We start from the raw sequence: 24,828 nt of genomic DNA on the forward strand, positions 1-24,828 counted from the left end.
GTGGAACTTTTTTCCGGTGCCTTCAGATAAATGCAGCATCCACCCACAAGCAAACAGAACACCTTTCTCCATTCTGGTGCTTGTACACAATGCTGCTCTGAGGGTTGTTTACTTGTCCGCAAAAGGAATCCAGTATCTGCAAAGTCTGGTTCCATTCTTCTGTATTGCATTGTTTATCAATTCTGACCCCAAAGGTTTCTCTTCCAGTTCACAGTCCTGGATTGTTTCTTGTGCCAGTCTCAGACTTCCAAAATGCTAAATAACCATTATGTCCCATTTTCCCCTATGATACTTAACTGAATTTAGAGAATTGTTTCAAAGTAAATACTACAAGAAGCCACATGACTTCATCAAAAGAGGAAAAAAGGCCAACAGAAGTGTGCAGGGTCCTCAGTGCTGGGTTAGTTTCACAATCACTCTGGTGCCTCTTTCCTACTCTCCGTTAGGAGATTTAGTAGGAAACGTTCCTTAAAAATCCAGTCGTCTTTCTGTACCTGTCAGCCTGTTGGAGCAGGGAGCAATGTTAAGACAGACAGTAGTAAGCTGGTGAAAGGACAGGAAGTGGCAGGGGATGAAAAAAAGGGGGGGGGGGGGGGGGGGGACGATTTTGTGTATGGGTGTGCTATCACTGTCTACTCAGCTTTCCTTTCAGTGCAGTGATTGCTATAATGTTTTTACCCATGGAAAACTCCCCACTGCAGCAGCCCTTCCAACACCATTGTTCTGCAGCCCATCTGCTGTTAACAGTGAGGTGAAGAAAGCCATCTAATGAAATGGACACTAGAACCAAATCCAGTGCCAGATCTACCATTCTCTAAACAAGCTGCATAGAAGACCCAGGAAACTTGAGCTATTATGTCCATTAAGTGAAATAAGACAGCTAGAAATTTTTTTCCTTTCTCCCCTCTTCCTGCTTCAGTACTTTCAAGTTTTCCCCATAAAGTTAAATATGGGAAAAGTCTGATGTTTCTATTTAGCTGTGATTGTCTTCTGCACTTACTTATAGAAGTTGGACTGAAAGCTCCTGCTGGCTTCTAGCATATGAGCTTGCAGCCGCTTGGTGTGGCAGAGGTGAGCGGTTCCTCTTGCTGCTCAGCTGTCAAGTATGTCCCAGTGATGGGAGGAATCTCGTGTTTAGAAGGATATATTGAGACCACTAGAAGGAGGAGGGGTGTGAGCAGCTGACAAACTGTTAAAATGTGTGGGGATGGTCATGGTAATGTCATGCCTGATTTCTAATGGCAATATCCTTTTAATAAGAATAAAATTAATCTGTCCAAATTTTCTTGCCCAATAGCAAGGAAACTCTTAAGTGACAGCCTCTAAAGATGTTTGTCAGCCTCTTCAGATGTTTTGCTTTCAGGAGCTGAAAGTCAAGGCTGTATTAAATTTCACTTTGTCCTGTTTCACGTGGCCTCCTATCTCTTCTGAACAGCTGTTTTTCTCCCTTCTTTTTAGCAGCGTTTTTTTTTTTTTTTCTTTCTTTCTTTCAATTTAAACATGTCCCATCTTTGAGCCCCCTGGGGTCTGGTGCCTTTTATGATGTTTTGCTGTTAAGTGTTACGTTGTTTTCCTGTGCCTGATCTTTTCTTTTAATCTCTGGTCTTTTTTCCTGTGCAGTACTGGGATGGGATGGGGAGGATGCACACTAGATATGAGGAACAGGCAGTTGGTAGAACTGTGGGAAGGAGTGGGGTTTACACTGTGAAGCCTGAATAATACTGTTAAATACTTAGGTCTGTTTGCACAGCAAGTGCAAATCTATTCTGAGTTTTAAATCTTTTCATCTGGGAGATAATGTTAACTGCAATTGACATGCAAGCAAGAAATCCATTTGTCTTCACTTTATGTAGATTAATACAAATGAAGTATATTTACAAGTTGCACTAATTCTGTATGTCAGAACATCAGAAAGCTACTTCAGTTTATGGCCAAGCTGTCCAACTGAAGCCCTGGTCTCTGCGGTGCTTTGTCTATAACTTGTAATTCAAGAACTTTTGGACTCATAATTGGAAAAATTTCAATGGCAAAACAAAATAACAAAACGCATATTGGAGTGTGGTTTAATTTTAATGCCAAAGAAGCTTTTGTCTTTGCTCAGGTGTCAGCTTATTTTCCCACTTCTTGGTGCCTCAGCATGTCTATGCTGCTGCTTCTAAAAGCAACAAATAACCTCACAGCCTCAAAAACAAACTTGCAGCAATTGAATTTTTGGTCTTTTGGAGACTCTGCTGCTGACAGTCTCTTCTCTTTCTGCTTTTCTCACATGCGTTTGCTGATGGTAAAGGATGATTGATCTTGCGGAGGAGAGGGAAGAAAGGAGGAGAAAGGTGTTTTTTTCCAGAGGTGGTGTGATTTATAAACTACTAGCATTCGATCTGTACCAGTTGTGTCTCCTTAGACAATTAGGCCTGAAGAAGATCAGTTATAAGTTAGCAGTATTTTACCATTGATTGTTTCTGGGAAAAAAACTATTTAAACCACCACTGCCTTTACTGAGACGGTTCCTGCAATACCTGATTTCAATGCCAAATAGACTGTTCTAAACACTGTGCCGTGCTGTAGGTTCTGTATGGAACGTGCTTTGCCAACTTTGCATTTTTTACCTGAGGTTCATTTAGGAAATAGCTCAGCAGTTAGATATGCTATCTGACTCTGCCTGGTTGCTTCCCCCACAGTGAGTCCAGCAGAAGGAAATGTATGCTTCCCGCTCAGGTATTTTGGTGCAAGTCCCACATCTGAGCACAGTGCCACCATCCTCATGAAGCTGAGGTGCTATTTTGTATGACACACAGGTATACATTTCCTTCCGCTGAGGGGGATAATGGCTAACAAAGGGCTGGTAACTTACTAACCTGGCTGACACAAAAATAATCCAGAACCACTTGATCAGTGCTTTGAGCTTGTTGTTTTCACTTAGTTAGACTCTTACTTCAGGCCACAGAGGAACATGTGGTAACCTGTGGTTGCCAGATGCAGCTTTGTTGCCTGAGGTTTCTCCCAGCCATGCAGGCCAGAGCATGCAAACACCTTAACTCAACAGTATTAGAGGATTTTAGCCCCAAAGCCTCTAATTTCAGGTGCTGTTTTTTTACACTGGCCATGTGCTGGTGTCTGGACCAGAGGATAGTACTACAGAATGGATCTCGGGTAACGAGGGATTGTTAGTGGGTTTGTGTGTCACTTGATATCAAATCTGCTCCAGCCTGAAGTGGCTGACTCTGGTCTGCTCTCACAGTGGCCATGGCTCATCTGCCAACTCAAAAGCATTTCGTACCCTGCCCAGCAGTTTTGGGTGTATAAAGGGGCCAATGTGAGTTCATTAAGTGCCTTTCCCTGGACAGGATTTTTGACAACACTGTTGCTCTGCTTCAGTGGAACTGATGCAGCTGCAACTTGGGACAGCATTGCCTGTATGTCTGCCAGGCCGGTGCTTTTGTCCTTCATTTGCTACCAGTGAGAGTGGCTGGGTGTAAGAGGATACTTGGGCTGCAGTCTAAAATTTCTGAGCAACTCTGCAGACTATAGGGGGGTTGAAGGAGAACCCAGAGCTAGCAACCAAGTAAGCATCTCTGCTGCTGCTACTTCTGGTCTTTCTGAAACCCTCACTGACATCACTGCATGCAAACTGACACCTTTGTGGCCCTTTACAATTCTAAATATGTTATACCTATATCCCATTCTTTTCTTTCTATTAACTCCTCCTTTCCTACATCTGTGCTTTGCATGCCCTAGTGAACTGAGCTTGGGTGTGTCAAAGGGTGAGGACAAGAGGGGAATATAAAAATGGTGTAGTGGTGTTTTATTTTGGCTTTATGAATATTTTTCAAGTACGCTGAAATTATGTGACGCTAATAATCATGCTTAGATACTATAGAAAGTATGTATCGATGTATTGTGGACAAATTATACTCTATAAAAATTAATATAATTAATAGCCAGATGATTGCTCCCGACTGACTCCGCTTATGAAAGCAGGGAGCTGTGGTGTATGGCTTTGCTTTGGTTTTTAAAGAGATGCTTTTGAAATTGTGTGCTGTCACATATAACCTGCTAGTTCGTTCCAGGTGTGCCGTCACCTGCAAGTTCGCTTGGGGCCTCTTCGAGCCATAGCAGATGCTTTCATATGAAAGGGGCAGTACTCAGTCCTGAAGTGTACCTTGAGTCATCCCCTGTAAAGACTCATTTTGGGACCAAAGCTATCGAGTACACAGGCAGGGAAGAGGTCCTATGAATATTTTTATCATGCCAGCAAGTCTGGATTTTTGTAGACATGGGATGTGCATAGACACACCCCACAAACACCTTTGTGCCACCAGCTAGGAGGGAAAGCAAAATTGATGCCAAATGTCTGTCTGTACTGTAGAAGGTATTAGTGCAGGACCTGGCAGCTGGAGCATTTTCAGCTCTAATTCAACCCTCCTTTTTCATCTAAAGCAGGGCAACACGTAGGAGAAAAGAATTCTTAGTCTTGGCAGCTAAAGTTTCTATTTCTCTAAGTCACGTACCAAAACCTTAATGTGTCTGAGACCTGTGCCCTTTTTTAGCATTATTCTCCCCTCTCCCTGTCCCTGGTTTTTTTTATTCACTATATTGCTCTCTACTCCTGATTCTGCCAACTTGACCGGAGGCGCAGGTTATGGCACTCACTGATGTGATGCAGCAGACCAGACGAGTGACTGTATGTCAGCTCACAGAAACTTGCTTATCTTGCACGCAGCAGTAAGGCAATAGTGAGCTGCTGCTGCAGTCTCCATGCTGCCTGGAGAAAATGGTGCAGTTGTACATGGATAACTCATAGGTAAATTATGATGGATTCTTAAGTCTGGAGGAAACTGACTGATACGTGGTTCCCTGGCTGCCTCCAGGCAGGTGAACCTAGGCATATAGAGCAAGCTGCCTGACGGTGACTGCATCTAACCTTCTTACTTCATGTACTGAATTATCTGATAGTAGGAGTGGGTCCATCTACAGACCTGTAGTCTGACCTGACCCACGCTCTCCCATGTCTCTCTCTATCCCAGGGGTGATGCAGCATCTCTGTTTAAAATGTGAATTAAAAAGGCACACATATACGGTGTTGTCTTTGGATAAGAGGGAGGTATTGGGACAGAGGAGGGGAGGCTCTGCTGGCAGGAGGTGTTTCTTCAGGACAGCGTACAGTCCCGTACCATGTAATACTCTTCTTTAAGCTACTTATTTATTTTTAAAGTATCTGTGTAGCAGAGTTGTGCCCAACTGTCTCGTAATGCTGTGATCATTGTAAACACTAATTAAGGTACCCAATTTTTGATGTTCACAATACCAAGTTCTGAAATAAACGGCTTCCGGGCCCTGACTATTTCCACAAACTGTCTGACTCCAGAGCCTTTTCTTTTTTCTTTTTCTTTTTTTTTTCTTTTTTTCCCTCCCTTCTTCTTCCTTTTTTGGTTACTTTTTCACTGTTACCAGAACAACTGTTATCACATGCACAAATGGCTTGGAGCAGTACAGTAGTCTGAGAGCAAAGACACAGCTGCACTGCTCCATTCCAGGGCTGTGATGTGGCTGCTTCCTGCCTTATGATCCCCTTGATCTCACCTTTTTTCATCTGCTTCTGAAAGAAGCTTTAGTTCAGCTGACCATTCTCAGGCATGAAATGCGTTCCTGTGGCAGCACCCCTGCTTTTTAGCAGCATCTAGCCCTCTTGACGTGACAGTGGCAAACACTAAAGAGAAAAACGCATAGAAAAGGGACAGGTTTTTGCACATGTTGCAGGAATTTACTTTGTTCAGAGCAGATCAATATTTAACCCATTCTTTGATCAGCACTCAATCCTAAGGCATTAATATGCTATGCTTAAAATTCTTCAGTTCCTCTTTGCTACCCAGAAAAATACCTTTTCTGGATGGTGCAAGACAAATGATTCATCAGGTGCCCAGAGGATCTGAATTCACTAACTTGGTGAGGCTGAGAAGTGGGGCTGTTAAGCAGCAGAGCCCATGGAAGTCCAATCCAAAAAGTTACAAGAGATCGTGGTTATGAGTGATAAATGATTGTAGTATCTTCCAGCCCATTAGGTGAAAAACTACCAAAAGCCAATAAGCCAGATAAGTAGTTTTCCACTGCAGCAAGGAGCTGTGTAAAGTTGGTTCCTTTAGCCCAAAGTACAAAAGGTGCAAAGTTAGGAAAAAAGAGCTATGGTTGTTCACAGGCAATGCTCTGAGTTGACCCTTCGCAGACATGGCACAGGGAGTGGTAGGTATCACTCTTTCTGTTATGATTCATATCATGGTCCTGAGCTGCACTTTTAATTCCCTTTCCCATTTGTTTTCTCTTACAAAGCTGAGATGGACATTTATATCTGCTATTTACACCTGTATGTGTGGTGGGGCAAATGTGTGTATGTATGTGCACTAAAGGACTCTGCACATTTGCGAAGCATGGCACCATTCCCAGGTCCTCTGGAACCTGAAGAGGCTGGGCAGTTTCTGCTGCAAGACTGACGAGTTCCTTGCTGCTGTTAAAGGCATGTGCTGCTTGCAAGCACCAGGAAGCTGGTTGGCTCAGAGGTTGTTCAGCCTGATTAAGCTGGTCGGGATTGTTGATGTCTGCCTCGTACTAGCAGATAAGTAGTTTTACAAGATATTTTAAATTGTAATCTTAACTCTAAACTCCTTCTTCTGGACATGCTAGCACTGCATAATATTGCTGCATTGCCTCTTTAATCTCCAAGAGAGAATGACACACGCATAAATCATCTCACAGTGCAAGACTGAGATATGTATATTCCTTCACGCTCTGATTTACTATTGGCTTTCCTCTGACAGAAGAAAAGCCACATTGCTGCTCTCATCTGTCTCCATTTTCATCAGAAGCAAGATTAAACCTCCAAACGTTGCAGCTTGATTGTATGCTGCAAAGTCTGATATCTCAGTTTTAAAATATATACACTTCATACTTTGTTAGTACTTCATCATGACTTATTTGACAAGTGTATTACCTGTTTCTAACTAAACAAAAGTCTTACAGGAGATCCTTGAGAGATCTTGTTCTTATTCTAGACTTTGCTTCATCTATTTTATTCACTTGTTAAAAATAATACAAATTTCCTATACTTTCAACATTGCAACCTTCCTAGAATGCTCATTTTGGTGGCATGAGGACACAAGTGAGGCTCCAAACCTGACTCTCTATTTCTGATGCAGTGTAGTCAACTAAACCGTACACATAGACTAAGATCAGTACGTGATTGCAAGGAGGAACAGAAAGATGGTAAAAATAGGAGTAAGTTTTTGACAGATTGTTCATTTTAGGTTGACTTTTAAATTTTAAACCACTGCAATGGTAGGTGATGAAATGGGGTTATTGGAAATTGATTGCATAGTTTATTTGCATATAGTGATTGCGTGTGAAATACTGTGGCAGTACTAGCTGCAAAAACTGTTTAAAATGCAAAGTCCTCTCATACAGTTATTTTAGCAGTGGAACAGAAGTCAGTTATGCCTGTAGTACTTAAAAATCTAGCTAACTGGTACAGGTACCCTTAGTATGTTTTGTCTGTTATCTCTCGTCTTCTGTTCTCAAGTTGGACATGCTGTTCTACAGCTCCACTCTTTCACTTGGAAAGAACCCATTGAAAACCAACTCACAGACCTAGAAATACAATTGCCATTATTATTGGCAATTTAAATTTTTTCCAGGCACTGTAATAAGAGATTGGTTTTTATGCACTAGAAGCAAAACACTTCCTGGAGTGTATGCTACAGGAGCACAGTTGCCTCCGAATCGCTGCACTAGTACATACTTGTGGCTAATTATAATATGCAGAGAAAGGAAAATGTGACAGTTTAGGCTTCAATTTAGGATCGGAAAGCCCAGGTTTGTATCTCTGTTCTATCAGGATTTTTATGTGATGCTCGGCAAGTCACTCAGTTTCTTTTTGCTTCTCTTTCCCATCTGTAAAATGAGGGTAGTGAGTCTTCATTACCTCACAGAAATATAATAAAGGCAAATGTATTAAAGATGTTTGAATGTTAGTTTTAAAACAGAGCTTTTGTGCCTAAGTCTTTATCTAGGTACCCATAAAAATACTTTTCTCTATTCTGGCATCAGAGGTAAGATGTTGATTCTGATTTCTAAAGACAAAAAGCTAGTAGATAACTACTTGCTTCCCACAGTTATGACACTTCTAAGCATGTTGTTTGCATGTGCACATAACAAACATAAAATGTACTCTATTGTTGGTCCTGTGTGTATCTGGACTTTGTAAACCATTCTGGTGGTCTCTAGGTAATTTTCTCATTCAGGGAGAGAACCAAGGTACTATGTCTATTTGCACTTGAGTTCCTGAACTGTTCCACCATTTTTTCCACCCTGTATTGTGGGACAGGTTGGTGCACAATAATTTAAGTAAAGTTGAGCAGTTCTTCCTTTCGCAGTTTCAGAGGTGTAGGAACATTCCTGTAAACTCTTAAGCATTCTGCGTCTTTCAGTCCTGCACTGAAAAATTAGCACAAACCTGGTAACAAAGAAAGTGTTCATGCAAGAAGTACAACTGAGGGAGGGAGTTACTGGAATGTACTCCTTGCTAAATGTCTGTCGTGTGTCATTTGCAGGTACCTTTCTGGGGATTCGATAACTCTCTTTCCCAGCGGCACTGGGACTGGCTTCCCTTCGCCGGCCACGTCTCTCTTTGTCCCAACACCACCCAGTATTCTCCAACTGACAAACCAACAGCTCTTCAGATCCCCACGCAGAACTTCTTCTTCCTCTCTTCCTGGTCGTCTCAACAGGGCACTCTCACTGGGTACCATCCCCTCCTTGGCCAGAGCAGGTAAGTGTGCCTGAAACTTTCTGGCCCAGTGGAAGTGACAGTGGAGTGGTACAATGCTTCAGAAGAAAATGGACTGTGAAGTATCTACATGTTATAGTCCTGTTTAGGGATTGCTGCTCCTGTGGCACAGAGGAGTATCCAGCATTGGTAATGAGTTTTTTGACATTAAGAAATTATGCACCATGCCATTGCCGTCTTGGTGAAACAAAAGTCTCACTGAGTGCTTGCCTGCTGTGGGTTTACTGAAATCCAGAGGCTTTTCCAGGCGTTCGTGGCAGTATGGCACAAGCTACAAGGCTCTGTGTGGGCGAGAGACAGAAGGAGCAGTTAGACATGGGAATGGAGAAGGGCAGCTTTTGGAAGTGATTGGGAGCATTAGGATAACTGATCTGGAAAGGGTGATTGCTCCCGTCCTTCTAGCTGCTTTGTGTAGTTTGCTTTTCTTGCTACAGCTGAAGGGAGCAGAGCTGAAGGCAGGCTCTTCCCTAAGTCTAGATTTGATATGCATTAGCACAACTATTGAAGCTGCTTTAGAGACCCTGTTTTCTCTTGGTTTTAAGGGCTCGCTGCAATCTAGGGAAGATTTATAGACCTGAGGAAAGACTGTCTCCCAGTAACTCAGTAAGCCCTCAGTTTTTCTGTGCTTGAAACTAACAGATAACATGCAAATGCTATTTGCCATTTCAAATAAATGCTAATAGCTAAATGCTATTTCAGTTCTCCATCCAAGGAAAATTAAGCTTTCCCATGTCACTAAGTGATTACCAGAAGGTCAGAGACCAAAATGTGGCAGTTTCTAGGATAACACTGCAGCAAAGAGAGCAGTCTTGCGGGGATTTTTTTAGTTGATTTGACATTTCTCTAGTTCATGCTGCCAGCAGTTTTGCCAGATCCACTAAGAGCAAGAGAAAGACCAGCCATGCAAACCTTCAGCGGCGTTGCAGCTTTTGGCACAGCCTTCACCTTTCCAGTTACCTAACTGCCACTGGAAGGGCAGGTGCAAATGCACCAAATGCCTGGGATTCCCTCTGCGTGCTAAACCACCCTTGTGAGGTCTGTGCTTTCTTTTGCTAAGGTGCAAAGCCAGACTGGAGAGAGCATGCTGTTGGGGCTGAATATTTTTTGCAAACAGCAAGGTTTTCAGCTTCCAAAGCTGTTTGCCTCGATGTAAATCAAATACCTAAGAAAAATAATCGATTTAAGCTCTTGATATTTCATTTGTAGCACTTCTTTTTCCTGACTTCAGTACTTTTCGTTGATTTTTTTTTTTTTCCCCTGCCTCATTATTATGGCTACCATGCCTGACAGCTAGATGGGAATTCATCTCACGCTATGATCTCCCCTAAAGGCTCTTTTCATGAGAAAAGGATACAACCATATCATCACCTTCTTCCTTTTAAAGTAGAGGCAAGCCAGGCTGTGATACAGTCCCAGGGCTGGTTTTGGAGCCTGCTGGACAGATCTGTTCTGCTGCAGCTGGGAAAAGTGGATTATTCTGATGCTGGCACATAGCCTGCCCAGGATAACAGGGACATTTTCCCTGCCTACATTTACCACCCATCAATTCTGAGATTGATGACAAGATGATGCAGTTACATTTCTGAAGAATAGGCTTCCAGTAGCTGAGCCAGCTGGGTTCCAACTGTTTCATTTTTGCTTTTTAGATTCTGGCTACTTGTTCAGCGGAAGTCGACCAGCGTCACAGTCATCTCAGTCCAAGGAATCTCCTACATCAGGTAATGCACTAGCCCTTCCAGAGCAAATGTCTTTGCAGGATTTGCAGTAAGTGTGTTGAAACACATGATACAAGTTTAATTCTTTACTACCTGCTCACATCCCAGTGAAAATGTCAGTTTTGCTGTTAGAAATGCTGCAGAGAGAATTCCAGCTAAGAGTGGGATTGTATTAAAATAAGGTGCTGTATATGTTGGATGTCCTTTTCCCTGGAAGAGCTCACAGTGAAATCAGTGAGACGAACCAAGGATCCCTTCCCTGCTCTACAGCTGACTTGAGATTGCTTTGTTAGGAGACTTCAAACTGTTCCTAGGCAGCTCTTTTGTTTTCCTTTCCTTCCCCAGCTCAAGGAACTGTTAGTTTGCCTACCCTGTCTGCTCTGCCCTTTTGGTCCCGTGTTCTCCAGTGACCTGTCTGTTGTCCTCCTGACCCCAGACGGATCCTTTGGCTGTTTGTGCTACTTAAGTGTTTGCTGTGGGAAATGCAGTCACAGCCTGGGCTAATGCCATTGTGCAGACCTCCTCACATCCTGATAAACTTTCCCAACAGCCTTTAAAGGACATGCCAGAACAGTTAACTTACCTGCAAAACAGCATGTGTAATGCAGGCTCTCCTGAATGGACACAATTGAGCAGAGAAAAAGCTCACCCGACTCCTGATAAACCCTAGTCTAAGTCGTTCTTGAGTGTACCAAAATGCAGGTGGAATTTCTCCATGTTTTCCAGTGGGGGAACTGGAATGAATAAAGACTTCTAGTACAAGATATCTTGGACATTTGCAATTCCAGCTTCCTTTTCTTGTAGAATTGTTAAAGAAAACTGTGCCTATTGTATTGGGATTATAATCTCATTATGTTCTCTTTGGGGATGTTTCCATTTCAGAGCACTTCTCCCTGCTGTCAGGCAGCTGTGCTCCCTCCCGCATCCCCTCTCCAGCACCATCGGTGGCTGGCTCTGTGACTTCCAGCTCAGGTTCCTTGCGGTACCGCCGGCCACTCATCAGCCCTGCCCGCCTGAACCTGAAAGGACAGAAGCTGCTGCTTTTCCCATCTCAGAACGAGGCTCTGCTCACCCCAACTAGCTCAGAGGAGCACACCCACTCAGACAGCAACATCTTTGCCACCGAGTTGTCCTCCTTTCCAAAGAAGAAACTCAGTGAGTGGGGAATGCATGGTATGCTGGCAGCCTGCTGCACTCTGGGAAGTGCATTTGTAGAAAGGAGTTGGCTTGCAAGCCAAGCCGCACGTCGTCTAGGCCACACAATAGATGGGGAACCTTCAGGAAAAACCCAGGTGGTGATGTCTGGTGGGCTATTAAAGCTCCCTTAAGTATCCACTGGCCTGGAGAGCCTCTTGTCTGCCAAAAAACATGTCCTTTTCTCACTTAGTGGTGTCCTAGGGATACTACTGCCACTGCCTTCGCCCTTGTTTGGATAACTCCTTTAACCACAGATGTGGTGATGCTGATATGGACAGTGTATGAGACAAACATGCAGGCAACTTCTGCTGCACAGCAGTGAAATTTGCCTTTTGTTTCCAGCTCCTGTCCTCAATACTTGCATGGTTTTACCAGGCAACCATTCATTACTCATGTCTAGCTTTAGTCTGGTAACTTCTGCTACCTTTGGCTTCCACTGGTGCCTTCTGAATTTTGCCATCTTTTTCTCCTTGCAGATATGAGATCTGCTATGGAAGGAGGGAGTATTTGCAGTGATAATTCCATCAAAAAGGAGGATCACTCATCACACTCATCTACGTGTGTGGTGGACACAACTACCAAAGGGGAAGATTTGGCAGGCTGGAGAGGTAGGCGCAAGGCATGCGAGTGCTTTGTGTATGTGTGAGCATCTCTATGAGGGTAACTGAGGTCTTTCCTGTGCTGTAGCAGTGATCTGATCTTGAGATCAAATAAATAACTAGTGGCAAAATGGATCTTCTGCCTGCTGTTCTAAGACCTTAATAAGGCTATTCCTATTCTTTGGACTGTCTGACAAATACTGACAGAGTGCTAAACTGAGACGGAAGGAAAGGGGTGGGGATGCAGGTGTTGAGAAGAGCGATGAGATGAATATATAGAATAGGAATAGAGAGAATATATAGAGTATATAAATAGAACCAGAGAGAGCAGTGGAGTCTTTCCTGATAGGAAAAGTTTTTCAGCAATTTCTGCTTATGGTGAAAATGCTGGGCAAAGAGAGAGAGAAAGAGCACAACGCATGTTCACTGTTATTTATCTCATCAATCCCTTAATATCTCTTTCTACTATTCCCCTTTTTCCTTTGTGTTGTCCTCTCCTACTAAGGTCATTTTGGTAACTCCGCTCTCCGAGGTCTGCTAGCCGTGAGTCTGACTCTCAATGCTGTCTTCACATCAGCCTATGTCTACCGGAGCCTGCGCTGATTTGTGCCAACGCTCCCGTTCTTTCTGGTTCCACCTGCTTCTGAGGAGACGAGAAGAATTCAACCACGGCTTCATGTCTAATGGCCGTGCCATTGGTGCATGCTGTTTTTTAAAAAACTGCTGTATGCTCAACTGTCATGACAAAGAACCCAGGTAGCTGCTGCCATCACTTCCAGGTAGAAGATATCACAGGATTGTCCCTGGAGGTGGCAGGCAGAATTCCCAGAAAGCTCCAATTCAAAGCAGGAGGCCAGTCAAATGGCCCATGTGCTTTCTTTCAAAGGAACTGGCCTGAGACACAAGCCTGAAAATGTGTAAGCTACGTTTTTAGGAACCTATCCCCAGCTCTTCTTTCTGACATATTAACCTCGTGTTGGTGGTGCTGGTAAAATGAAGAGAATTAGAACAAAGGAGCTGGAGAAGAGGGATGGCTTAGTAGCTGGTGCTGGGCTTTGGCTACTGTAACAGCATTCCCAGCCTCTTTGCCCAGTGGTTCCTCTTATCTCTTCCCTTTGGCACTCTCCTCTAAATTGTCAATGAATTTTCTTTAGTTGCCTTAAGCTTGCCTAAGCACATGGGTGACCTTGGCTGCTCTGTCATATTCTTGCATCTTATAGGTCTGTGTGCTTCCACCTGGGCTGTGCCCTGAGGCCACTTTCACCAGCTGCCATTCTGGTCATGCTGGTTCTCAGAAACTGCTGTCTGTACATACCTCCAGCCAGCACTGTTGTTTGTAGGTATGCACAAACCCCAGGCAGACATCCTTTTGTGGTTTCCTTTAGAAGGAGGAAGCCTGTGCTTTGCTTTACCCAGGAGGCATTAATTTTGTTACAGTTAATTCTGTAATAGGAAAGGATCCCTCTGTGATTTGCGCCACAGTCAAAGGGCTTCAGCTCACAACTCTGACTGCTGAAGCAGCAAGTGGCATAGCTTGTTCTTGCTGTAAGACGCACAAATCTGTTCTACTAGGAGATAGGTGAGGAGCTGTGTGATTGTACACATTTATCCAAAAACCTGACATCTCAATTTGATACTGGGATTTGCTAAGTAACCATTTAAGAGATTTCTTACGTAGTTAAATGCCAAGGTGCTCTTGGCGAGAAATGCCAAACCTGCTTCTGGACAGTTCAGCCTTCTGGATAGATTCTTCTTTTCTAACCCAAAGGAAGTAGCCCTAGATTTTCAAAATGAGTTTATAATTTGGGCACTTCTGCTTTTGGGTGAATCTTCAGCATTGCTTTGAATTCGGGGGCCATTTAGAGTATTGTGCTGAATAATCAACATCATGTAGTTCATTTTAGGGAAAAAAAAAAATATTGATATTTATGTTTTGATTCTTAAATCCCAAGTGCAGAGAGAAAATTGACCAACGTGTCAAGGGTACCTGGTGAAAAGAGAGCCAACTGACATTAGCTATGTATTTCCTGAAGCAGGACTGACACTACCAAGATTTTTTTTTTTCTGTCGTCTCTTCCTTTGGGCTCCTTTACCTCAAACTTCTTTTCTCTTTCCTCTCCCTCACCCCATTGTCCTGTGTTTGCATCTTGACTTACAGTGTTACATTTACTGTGTCTTTTCCTCCCTTTCAGTTCTGCTGCTGTTCACTCTGTTATAGTCTTGCACGTGCACAGATGCAAAGTGTCTCTCTGCTGGTAATTCTCTGCTCTGAACCTGAAATTCACGCCTTGGAGTGATGATCACCCTTCCTTTCACTTCATTTTTTTTTTTCTTGCACGTTTTAATTGAGTTCCTACCACAGCCTCACTTAGTACATCAAGTGAGCGATAGGCAGGCCCTTATCAGCATGCTATATGACAGATTAAATGGGACTTTACTGCTGGTGATTCAAGCCCTAAAAAAATTAAGTCTCTCTTTGTCTCTTCCATTTCTTCCTGCATTGTTTCGGCAGCCCACTTCCAGCCACTGCTCCCCATCCTCCCTTGTTAGCGAGGCCTGCTCATCACCGACTCTGCATCTTAGAGGCAGAGAGCAGACCTCTGCCCACACGTCCTGATCTGAGAGCCTGTGGAGATGTCATTCCCGACTCTGCATCTTTCTCTCAGCATCTTTAGAGTGTTGGCAAAGGGCTGCACAGCCAGCACGTCCTATACTGAGGCCTAGGTCCAGGATGGAGACCTGCAGCAGAAAGATGTGCTGCAGGTTGATGATGAATTCTTTTGTAACTTGCATGAATTGTTACTTGTAGTCAAACCGGACCCATAACCTTGCTGTTAAGAGATTTTTGTCCCTTTTATAGACTTCCGCAGGCTCACTTGAGCATGTGTATAGGCAAGATGCTAGCAGACCAACTTACAAGCTTCTATTTAGACCTCTGCTGTTTGAGTTTGATGGTGTCCTGGTGCAGTGTGTGACATCCCATTCATGGATCCTTGTCCTGACTTCCAGCATACCCGGGGGCCTCCTATGCAGAGACAAGCCTGCCAGAGAATACTGTGGGTTTGCTTGTCTTTATTATGCCAACAGATGTGCACTGTGACTTCACGTATGCAAACTTTCCACTTTCACCTCCCAGTCTGCGCTGAGTTTTACCATCACGCTCACCTGGAGTCCAAGTTGGTCTCTGTCTCTACCAGATTGCAATACAGATTTTCTCCTCCTTTCCAGCAACGAAGGAGCTGCAGCCTCTCCACACACCTCTTCTTGTCCGTATTCCAGAACAGGAACACTTTAACGTGTCACACTGCACTTCTGAATCTGCTCGCTGAAACTGTTCTTGGAAGGGTATTTGGTGACCTTGTCCAAAGCAATATAAAGACTTTGGATTTTATTGCTGAAGAGGGAAGACAACCAACTTTTTCATTCTGGTGCTAGAACACTCTCCAGTGGTGCTTTCACGGTTGTGAAGCCTTTGCTTGAATAGTACACACGAGTATACGTGTGTATGTGTGTGCGTGTGCATGCATATGTATAAAAACATTTGGAGGGTTTCTTCATTTCAAAAGATCTGAGCCCATGTTTGTCTTTATATTCTTGGCCTTAATCTAGCTCTTAGATACTGTGTCTATCTTGCTGCTGTTTTCTATATGAAGCTGGTTTGGAGGAAACAAAAGATTATCTGGTCCCCCCCTGTAAAAATCTTTGTGATTGATGATGTTAATCTTCATACAGTGTTGTTCAGGGGTGAGATTTTATTTTTCTAATATTTTTCCTACTGTAAAAGCTGTTGGAGTGTATGGAATGGAAAAGATCTTTACAAAATGGTCTGATAAGGATTTGAGCGTTACTTAATAATACCAACAATTAAATGATCAGGTGGGATACAAATGAGCTCCATTTCCGGACCTTTTCCATTACCTACCTTCCCCTGAAGAGGCCAAGGTACTTTTTCTTTGGATATGGGCTTGTTAGGCATGTTCTGAGACCTTACAGAGACTTTCAATGATTTTGCTGTTCCGAATTAGGAAGAATTTGGATTCTAGAGTCTAGTTCCAGTTCCGCAGTCTGGGTAGTTTGGCAGATGTGACAAATATTATGCACATATCTCTTTGATGGGATAGAGAGAATTGGTAGAACGAGCTGCTGATTTCTGAAAGTAGTCATATCTTTTTACATAAAATATTAGGCATGAAATTGGTCACTGTGGCAATGTGGAAAAAAAACTCATTGCTGGCATATGTACGCCAGATTCGCTGAATTGTAGGCTGTCTGCTCAAGCAACCAATGTGGCCTGTGAATGTTTTATTCCCACTCCTCCTTCTTGGGTGATGGGAACATCTGTAAAACACTGCTGAACTGACTGGTTTCCTTAAAACAGGGCAGCTGGAATCAACGGCTTGTGTTGCCTGTGGATGCTGCTATATTTTTTTCTTCCAAGCACCATTCCTGGAAATAACTATGGTCTTAATCTCTCTCACAGACATTTGTTAGAAGGCTAGAAATGGCCAATTTGGCCAATACTTCTTTTCCTTTTTTAAACATATACGTTGCATCCAGAAGTTATCATCACTGTGTCCTGTGGTGGAAGTAAGGCACAGAGTACTTCTGGATGGAGCAGGTATCTAGAGAGGGCGAGGAGGACAATTTTGAGTCCTAAACCTTATTTCCTGTGAAAGAAATACTGTATGTCATGTGTGTAATACTTGTTTGGGGAGCTCTAACACTGTACAGTTTAGTTAAATGCCCTCCGAGGGAGGAGCAGCTGTTCCTCAGAGGTTTTTAGTTCATGCTTTGTGTTTGAAGAGGAATATTTTTCTTTAAAAAATAAAAAATGTTTAAGTTTTCACCTTAGTGTGTGTGTTTCTAGGGGAGCTGAATATTTTGGGGGGAAAGGGAGATCGTATTTGTGCTTGTGTGTGGTCAAGTCAACTTTGATCTCTTCACTCTTCTAAAGCTAGCAAGAGCTAAGAGAAAGCACAAAGCTTTGTGAGCTTCCCCAAAGCAAGGAGAAGCTCGTGACCGTGATTTGGAAATGGAATAAGTCCATTGTTATGCTCTGAAGGCTTTCCATCAATTAAAAGGGAAGCCACCTCCTGCCATTAACTGATGTTCTGAACTTCTCCCTGGATGCAGCTGCAGGGACCTTCCTGTCTTGACCTCCTGTAGGGTAGGGACTGTCATTTATGCACCTGTTTCCTTAGAACCCTGACCTCAGCTGATGGCTGCAGGGTCGCATGGTAGCACCAGCACTATTTTGTTTTGTCTGGATTTTCAGGACTTTGGTAGGTGGGGAGGAGGGGGGTGTAAGGGAGGTACTGAATGCAGGTGCTTTGGTCCTGACCCAGTCATCTTCCAAACGAGCGCATGTTGGCAAGAAAGCCAAGAGGATTATTTATATGGGTAAGGACCGAACACATGTAAGGGATGTTTGGTGAAGCCCCAGAATTTGTCCCAAGATAAGCACAGTCACAGAGTGTCAGAGTGTTCCAGTTATGTGCACACCTTACGATTTGTGTTCATTTGGCACTTACGGGATTTTTTCCTCTGTGAGATGGGGGCTGAGAGTCTTTCTGAGATTTTGGTTTTATGCGTTATTTTATGACCTTTATGTTTTTAATGTCATGTAAATTAAGAGACAGGTGGCATAAGCTTTTAGACGTAGGCTTTCTAAGCACAGGCTTCAAAGGCTGTAGTTTTCCTCCATTTATACTTTTATGACTTACGTTTTACTTCGTTAAAATGTGCTGCTGATGATACAGCAAAGGTTGAAACATCAAGAAAATGAGAATGAGCAAAAGGGAGCCATGAGCAATCACGAAACTTAATTAAATGTTTGATGAATTTACGATCTTGCTGAGAAGGCACAAGCAGAGGTCTTGCTTGATAGATAGGGCTGGAAAAGATAAGAACTCCTGCCTTTGTTCTCGTCCTTGTAGATAATTTAGCTTAAACTAGCCATATGGTTTTACATCACTAATGAAAACTTAGATAATAAGAGCACTAACAAGCATTTTTTTAGGGACTAACGAGCATTCTTTAGGAAAGGACATTTGCATATGCTAATAGTTTCCCCGGAAAACTAATGAATACATGTACTTAACCTGCACAATTAGGCCTGACGGTGTGCACGATAGGTGGAGCGATCCCCCGTGCACCCGGCGCTGCAATAAAGAATGCCTGCTTTCTAAAACTTCAAGATCGAGTCTTAGAGAGTTTCTGAACTGCCGATTTACGGTATCACTGATTTGTTTTAAGACCTGGCAGTGTATTCTGTCTTGTCTTTAAATACCTGGAGAGAAGTTCTGTGCATTGCTATGCAGGAAGGGGTGCACTTCTCGGACACTCTTCCTTTCTCCCCCTCTTTTTTCAGTGATAGAGACCTGTTGCGTTCTGCAATCTGTTTTTATTTTCAGCAGTGGTCTGTTTACTTGCTTTTCTATTACACAGGGCTGGCAGGAGATCTAAACTGTGGTCATACAGGTGAGTCTTCCTGGGCTGCTTCAAAGAGCTTCCTTCTGCTGTTGGCAGATTTGTTACAACCAGTAGGGATGCTTCATGCTTAATAATTTAAATATTTCCATCCAGCCCACTGAAAGTTTTCTATTCAAAGACCTGTACGCTATTTTTAAAATATGAGACGTGATAGCATTGTTTGACCCACCACTGTCAAGCTACTGTCGGTAGTTTTTGTAAACTGAGAACAACAGCCTGATAGTCATCGATGTTTTCCTTCGGTTTCTTAGCTCTGTGCAACTTTTGGAAAAAAGGAACCGATTCCTTCCAGCCTAGTGAGTTGTGATTTTTTTTTTTTTTTTCTAATTAAGGGTTGTTGTTGGGCTTTGGTGTTGGTGTTTTTTTTTAATTAATTAAGGGTGATCAAAGACAGACTTTTCAAAGGAGGCCGTGTGTCTTAATTAAATTACTGGCATCGTGCCACCGATGGCTCTTTACATACGGATGTAGGGTGAAGCACTGGGCGAGCCGTAGCGCTCGCACAAACGCGACGCTGATAAAAACCAAGGCGGCGGCAGCACGGAGCCCTGCTCCTCCGCCGTCCCCCCTCGGTACCGGCCGGGGATCTGCTCACGAACGTTTCCCCTCTGCGGCCGTGATCCCGGGGTACCCGCGGGGAGAGACGGTGATGGTCCGTGGAGCCCGAGTGCCGGATGCATTTGCATCTGCAATTAATTAGGTGTGCAGCTGAGCACCTCACCGAAACGGTAAGAAGCGATACATTCCGCTGGTCCTCCCGCCGGGGGATGCCCTCGGGCCCGCTCCCCCCCCCGAAACCCCCCACTCCCCCCCCCCCACCCCAAGCCGGGTCGGGCGGGCATCCCGGCTCCGTCTCTTCCCCCTCACCTCATTATTTGGGTTTGCGAACCCAAAGCGCCGTCCCGACCCGCCCGCGACCCCAAACACCCCGGGGCGGGGGGACGACGACGGGACGAGGCGGGCAGAGGGTTTTAGAGCGGCGGCGGGGCCGGGGGAGCGCGGAGCCATGGGGGAGGCGGACCCCTGCGAGCCGGCGGCGGAGAGCCGGGGGGCTGCGGTGGAACCGCTGCAAAAACCGCCTTACTCCTACGTGGCTCTGATCGCCATGGCCATCCGGGCCAGCCCCGAGCAGCGGCTTCCCCTCAGCGGTATCTACGCCTACATCGCCGGGCGCTTCCCCTACTACCGCGGCGGTCCCAAGGGCTGGCAGAACAGCGTCCGCCACAACCTCAGCCTCAACCCCTGCTTCCGCCGCCTCCCCCGCCGCGCCGCTCCCCCCGCCGCTCCCCGCCGCGGCGGGGACTGGGTGCTCGATCCCGCCTTCCACGACATGTTCCCGGGGGGGGACTACCGCCGCCGCCGACGACCGCGACGACAAACCGCCCCCCCAACGCCGCCGCCGCCGCCGCCTCCTCCTCCTCCTCCCGCCGCCGCCGCCGCCGTTCCCTGGCTGGCTCCGCCGCCGCCTCCCGCCGCTTGCCCGCACGGTCCCTGCGCGGCGCTGGCTCTGCCGTTGCCGCGGGGGTGCCGCTGCGGCGAGGTGGCCGGTTGGGCCCCCCCCGCCATCCTGGGGCTGCCGCAGGGGCTGCCCGCCTGGCCGCTTACCGGCGGCGCCGGGGCGAGGGCTGTTCTGCGCCCGGCGGAGCTGGATTTGGGGATAAGGAGCGACCCGGGGGGGGAAGGTGCCCTCCTCCTTTAAATAAAGCCCCCGACGTGAGATTGCGGTGCCGCGGGTTGACCTGCTTGAGCAGGGGTTGTGTCGGCCGGTTGGGGGGTTCGGGGGTGTTTCTGCATCCCGGCTTGAGAAAGGGGCTTAAAATAAACGCTCAGCTGTTGGAAGTGCCTGGAGGAGGATCGCTCGGAGAAGTTCCCGTTGCTGTGACTGAGATGTGCCACCTTGTTTCTCCGTGCTGTGAGGAGCGTGAATTGGGCTTCTGCACTGCTTTATCCGTTTGGATTGCGGGGGAAGGTTGTGATTTTGGGGGATTGGGGGGGGGTGGGGGTGGTGAGGCTGTGATTTTGTTGTTTGAACCCCCAGGCAGGGCTGAAGGGGGGGCTGCAGAGCTTGAGCAAGTTAAATCGGTATCTGGTGTTTTCTCGAATCTGTCGTGTAGATGCTAGTCCTCGCAAAAGTGAAACTCGGTTCGTGCAGGGAAATTATTTTTTCAAGTGTCCTTAAGCTCCTTTTGAAGCTTTTCTTTCAAGGCTTATGAAAAAGCAATATATGCATTTTTCTATTTAGGGGGGGTGGGGAGAACCAGCGAAAAACTGAAACACAAACCCCAAAGATCTTTGGAGTAATACTGGGAATCTTGTGGGTTTGTATTTAAAGTGAATCTATATGGGGTTTTTCATACAGTGAAGAGTTATTTTATACTGTTGCTTGTTATATATGTTTACATATGTTCATTGTTAACAGGTCTCATAAATGATGATGCTATAATTAGTATGTTTATTGTTAACATGTTTCTTACAGACGATGCTACAATTACTGTGTAAGGTCTTTTCCCCTTTTAATTTCAGAGGGACTAGTTTCTATGCTTTTCCCTCAGAATAAGGGTTCAGAGAGAAAATACGCTTCTAATAAAACTGTGTTTCAAGGGAGAGAAAAGTTCAAATGCTGTTATGTGAAGAGCAGCGCTTGTTGTGTGTTACATTTTATGACTTGTTTAATAAATAGTACTTCCAAAAAGTTGTGGCTTCAGAAAGTACTTAAGTTATTTTGATGCTTTCTTGATGATCCTTGAAAGAAGGCGCAACTTAAATCCACTTTTATAGTTGCTGTTTTTTACTTCCCTATACTTACAAAGTGATTCTAAATCTCATCTTTAAATTCTAGCAATATGGTACAAACAATGCTGGAAATACTGTTAGATTTAGCTGGGGCAACAACTTTACAGTTTTTCTTACGCGATGCCAACATTTTAAAGATACTGCAGTTCTATGATTTTTCAGATTGCTTTCTGTTTTCCTTTTGTCTCATTTTTCACATAGCTCCTGAAAATCTTGAATGCTAAACCACTTGCTATACTTTGAAAAACTGTCTTCGCACTTTAGTTATAAAATCAGTTCAGTGCCCCAAGTGGAATGCAAGTACATAAAAATTGTTGCATTTTGAAGCTGATGGTAAGTCTGTATGTAATGGAAACAAGTTCTCCTAGGGTTTTTGTTTTAAATAACGTATGGTTCTGTTCTGTTTTGGCAAAGTTTTTAAGTCCCTGCTGTGGTTTAGAGCATATGTGAACAATACATGTATGTGAAACTACAGCTGCTGAATTTGGCGTATTAAGTTTGACCTCTGCGCTCCCCTTAATTCCACTGTACACAGAATTAGGAGGAGTTTCAGAAAGTCTGACTTACTTTGTGTATGCTTCTCACAGGTTGTTTTATCAGCGAAGTACCATACGCAAGTTATTGAATCCGATGATGTTCCTATTCCAGCTGATGTTTGTCTTTTCCGTAAAACAGACCTTAGCCTTTGGAGCTTGAAAGAGTAATAACTGCTTTCTTGTAAAGGATTCCCATTTTATTCTAAAATAATGAACGGAGGTGTGCATACGAAGAACAAATCTGTTTTCCTGGGTAATCATTTTGGTTCAAATAGAATTGCCCTCAGGGCATGGTATGGCTGGTATTAGTACAAATAGACCCAGTATTTCTTCTTTTGATATTTCTTCTTCCTATTGCGTCGTAGATAATGTGTAAATGTCCACAGTCACGTGTGAAATTTATTGTGCACTCATGCATTAAGTCATTTTTTGCCCAGGTATTAAATAATTGTTTGCTCATGCATAAACTAACTTTGCCCTCATGCACGAACTGGTTGTGTACTTACACGTGTAACTTTTAGCTCATGCATGGACTCATGCCTTCAGGCACAAACTAATTGCTTGTGTGTAAACTAATTGTGCCGTCCTGCTTTCAGAGTGTGCTGTAGCCGGTGTGTGTTAGAAAGATGGACCTGGACCCTGAAAATGTCTTCTTTCTACTCGACTGTGTAGATAACCCGTGAAGAGTGAAAGTGCCTGCTTTTTTGTGGGGGTGTGCACTTTCATACATGGATCTCCAGAGCCAGAAGTAGAAAGAAATCAAGTCTTGGAGGAGACTTGCTCAGGGTTTTCTCTATGGCCTTGGCTGTAGTGCCACTGGGACAGGTACCCTCACTTGCAGGCTCCATCACACCCCATCCCCACGAAGAACGGGATTTCCTGATTTTTCTGTTTCCCAGGTAAACCTCCAGTGCTTGGGGTCTCCTTAGAAACCCTGGGGTGGGTTGTGTCCCCAGTGGGGGTAGCCCGTTGCAGGCAAACCAGTCTTGACTTGGGGAATTTTTACTTAATTGAATTCATGGCCAGTTAGTACAACTTCTGGTCACTGATTTAAGTACTGGGGGAAAAAAAAAAAAGCATAAACAATCATAAAATTAGCAAAATGCCTTTCCTCCCCCTTCCCCAGGCTCAGTTTAAGTCAAACACTTAAAAGAGTTTTCCTTCCTAGCCTCAATTTGCCTTGTTTTTGCCAAGAGTTGTACTCAGTCCATCCCTGTTACTTTAGGGAGGTGACAAGTGGCACAGGAGGTTGGTTATGTGCATGAGGATTTCTGTGTGCTGCTCTGGGTGCTTCTTACTAGTTTTGTGTCACCTGTGGGCTGCAGGCTCTCAGCAGGATGTCTGCATCCCTGTCTGGGTCACCTTAATTGTGCTAATTGCGTCCTCCAGTGTGAAAGCAGGGAAGGCCGCAATTTATGCCCAGGGCAGGCTGCAAAGCCGGAGCTTTTTGAGAAGGCTTCTCTGTTTTTGGGTTGGTTTTTTTTTTTTTTTGAGAAGGCTTCTCTGGTTTTGGTTGGGGTTTTTTTTATTATTGGTTTGTTTGTTTGTTTGTTTGTTTTAATGTGGAATACCCTCTCTTGGAGAGGGGCAGCAGCTGCTGCAGTTTCTGAAGAGCCAGTTAATTATTTTTCTCAGGTAACCTCATGTTACCCAAAGGTCCAGGGTCAGTTTGGGGGGGGGGGGAGGGGATGTCAGTGCCCTCCCCTCAGCTTGCCGGAGCACATGCAGCTGCAGCTTGTCTGTGCTAATGAGACCCAGAAGCTTCTTTGCAGACACTGCTGGTCTCCATGAGTTGTTGTGGGGTTGAGAGGATCTCCCTGCACCAGGGATCCATGCTTGCCTGGGCGTCCCGGCTAGCTCTTGGTTTTTGCGAGGTGTGTACCTCTGTGTGGAAACCAGACCTGGACCGGGGATTGCTTTCGGAGCAAAGCTGCCTGTGAGCCCAGCAGTTGCCTGGCAGGGGATTGACTGGGGTAAGCGATGGCAATTTCTTACTTCCATAATGGCCTGTTTTATGACTTGGCACCCTCACGCTGGGTTGCGTGAGGGGAGCTCTCTGCCTTCCCTGTTGTAGGTGCTCTTTTGTGTGTACTCCCACCAAATGTGTGGATAAGGCTACTTTTATGTGCCCTTCAGTAAAGATCGCTCCCGCCTCGTTATTTCCCTTGAAAATAAGAGATTATAAGGAATGTATGAAGTGAATTTTGTAGGCCGAAGAAAACAGTCCAGGTGGTTTTCTGGAAGGCTGTGTGCCCATGGATTGTGAGGCACTCAGCAGCTTTGACTTTGCGTGGGTTCAGACAGAAGCATTTGTTGCCATTTTCTACTTCATGTGTGTTGTGGTAGCAGCTAGAGGCTTCAGTTCTGGGCCAGGACCCAGCTGAGGTAGGCAGAACAAAAATATGATTTATATTTACAACTATTTACAGCAGCTGACAACTAAGCGAGCACTTTACTGTGCGTCTTGTCTGGCTCACGTACTCCTGCATGTAACAAGAAATAGATGTGTCATATTCAAAAGTGGACTTTATTGTTGTTATTTGTGGCTTTTTCTTTTGGTGGTTGTTATTTCCTGTTTTAACTTTCAGATGACTTGGTGACTCTAGTGTCTGAGGTATCCATTCTCACACAAGAGATGATGAGCACAGTGGAAATTATTAGCT

At 44.7% G+C, this 24,828-nt stretch overlaps 2 protein-coding genes across 7 annotated transcripts in view; both read left to right on the top strand.

Moving 5' to 3' along the window:
• Positions 1 to 16,756, top strand: part of TMEM201 (transmembrane protein 201) — a 29,950-nt gene extending 13,194 nt beyond the window's left edge. Inside the window, exons 7-11 of one of the 6 annotated variants that reach the window (XM_049815570.1) lie at positions 8,598 to 8,815; positions 10,480 to 10,551; positions 11,431 to 11,721; positions 12,222 to 12,353; positions 12,850 to 16,756. In XM_049815570.1, coding sequence (XP_049671527.1) covers positions 8,598 to 8,815; positions 10,480 to 10,551; positions 11,431 to 11,721; positions 12,222 to 12,353; positions 12,850 to 12,947 — 811 coding nt within the window. In that variant the 3' untranslated portion in view covers positions 12,948 to 16,756. Of the gene's footprint in view, positions 1 to 2,678; positions 5,352 to 6,324; positions 6,388 to 6,438; positions 8,816 to 10,479; positions 10,552 to 11,430; positions 11,722 to 12,221; positions 12,354 to 12,849 lie in introns of those variants that run through there. The other 5 variants (XM_049815651.1, XM_049815898.1, XM_049815813.1 and 2 more) reach the window with 5 other exon arrangements.
• Positions 16,757 to 19,842: 3,086 nt separating this feature from the next.
• Positions 19,843 to 20,793, top strand: LOC126041466 (forkhead box protein E3-like). Its single transcript, XM_049807111.1, has one exon. It carries the CDS (start codon positions 19,843 to 19,845, stop codon positions 20,533 to 20,535), a length of 693 nt encoding a protein of 230 aa, XP_049663068.1. The 3' UTR covers positions 20,536 to 20,793.
• The last annotated feature ends 4,035 nt before the right edge of the window (positions 20,794 to 24,828 follow it).

This window comes from Accipiter gentilis, chromosome 1, assembly GCF_929443795.1.
Source record: "Accipiter gentilis chromosome 1, bAccGen1.1, whole genome shotgun sequence".
Taxonomy (NCBI): domain Eukaryota; kingdom Metazoa; phylum Chordata; class Aves; order Accipitriformes; family Accipitridae; genus Astur; species Astur gentilis.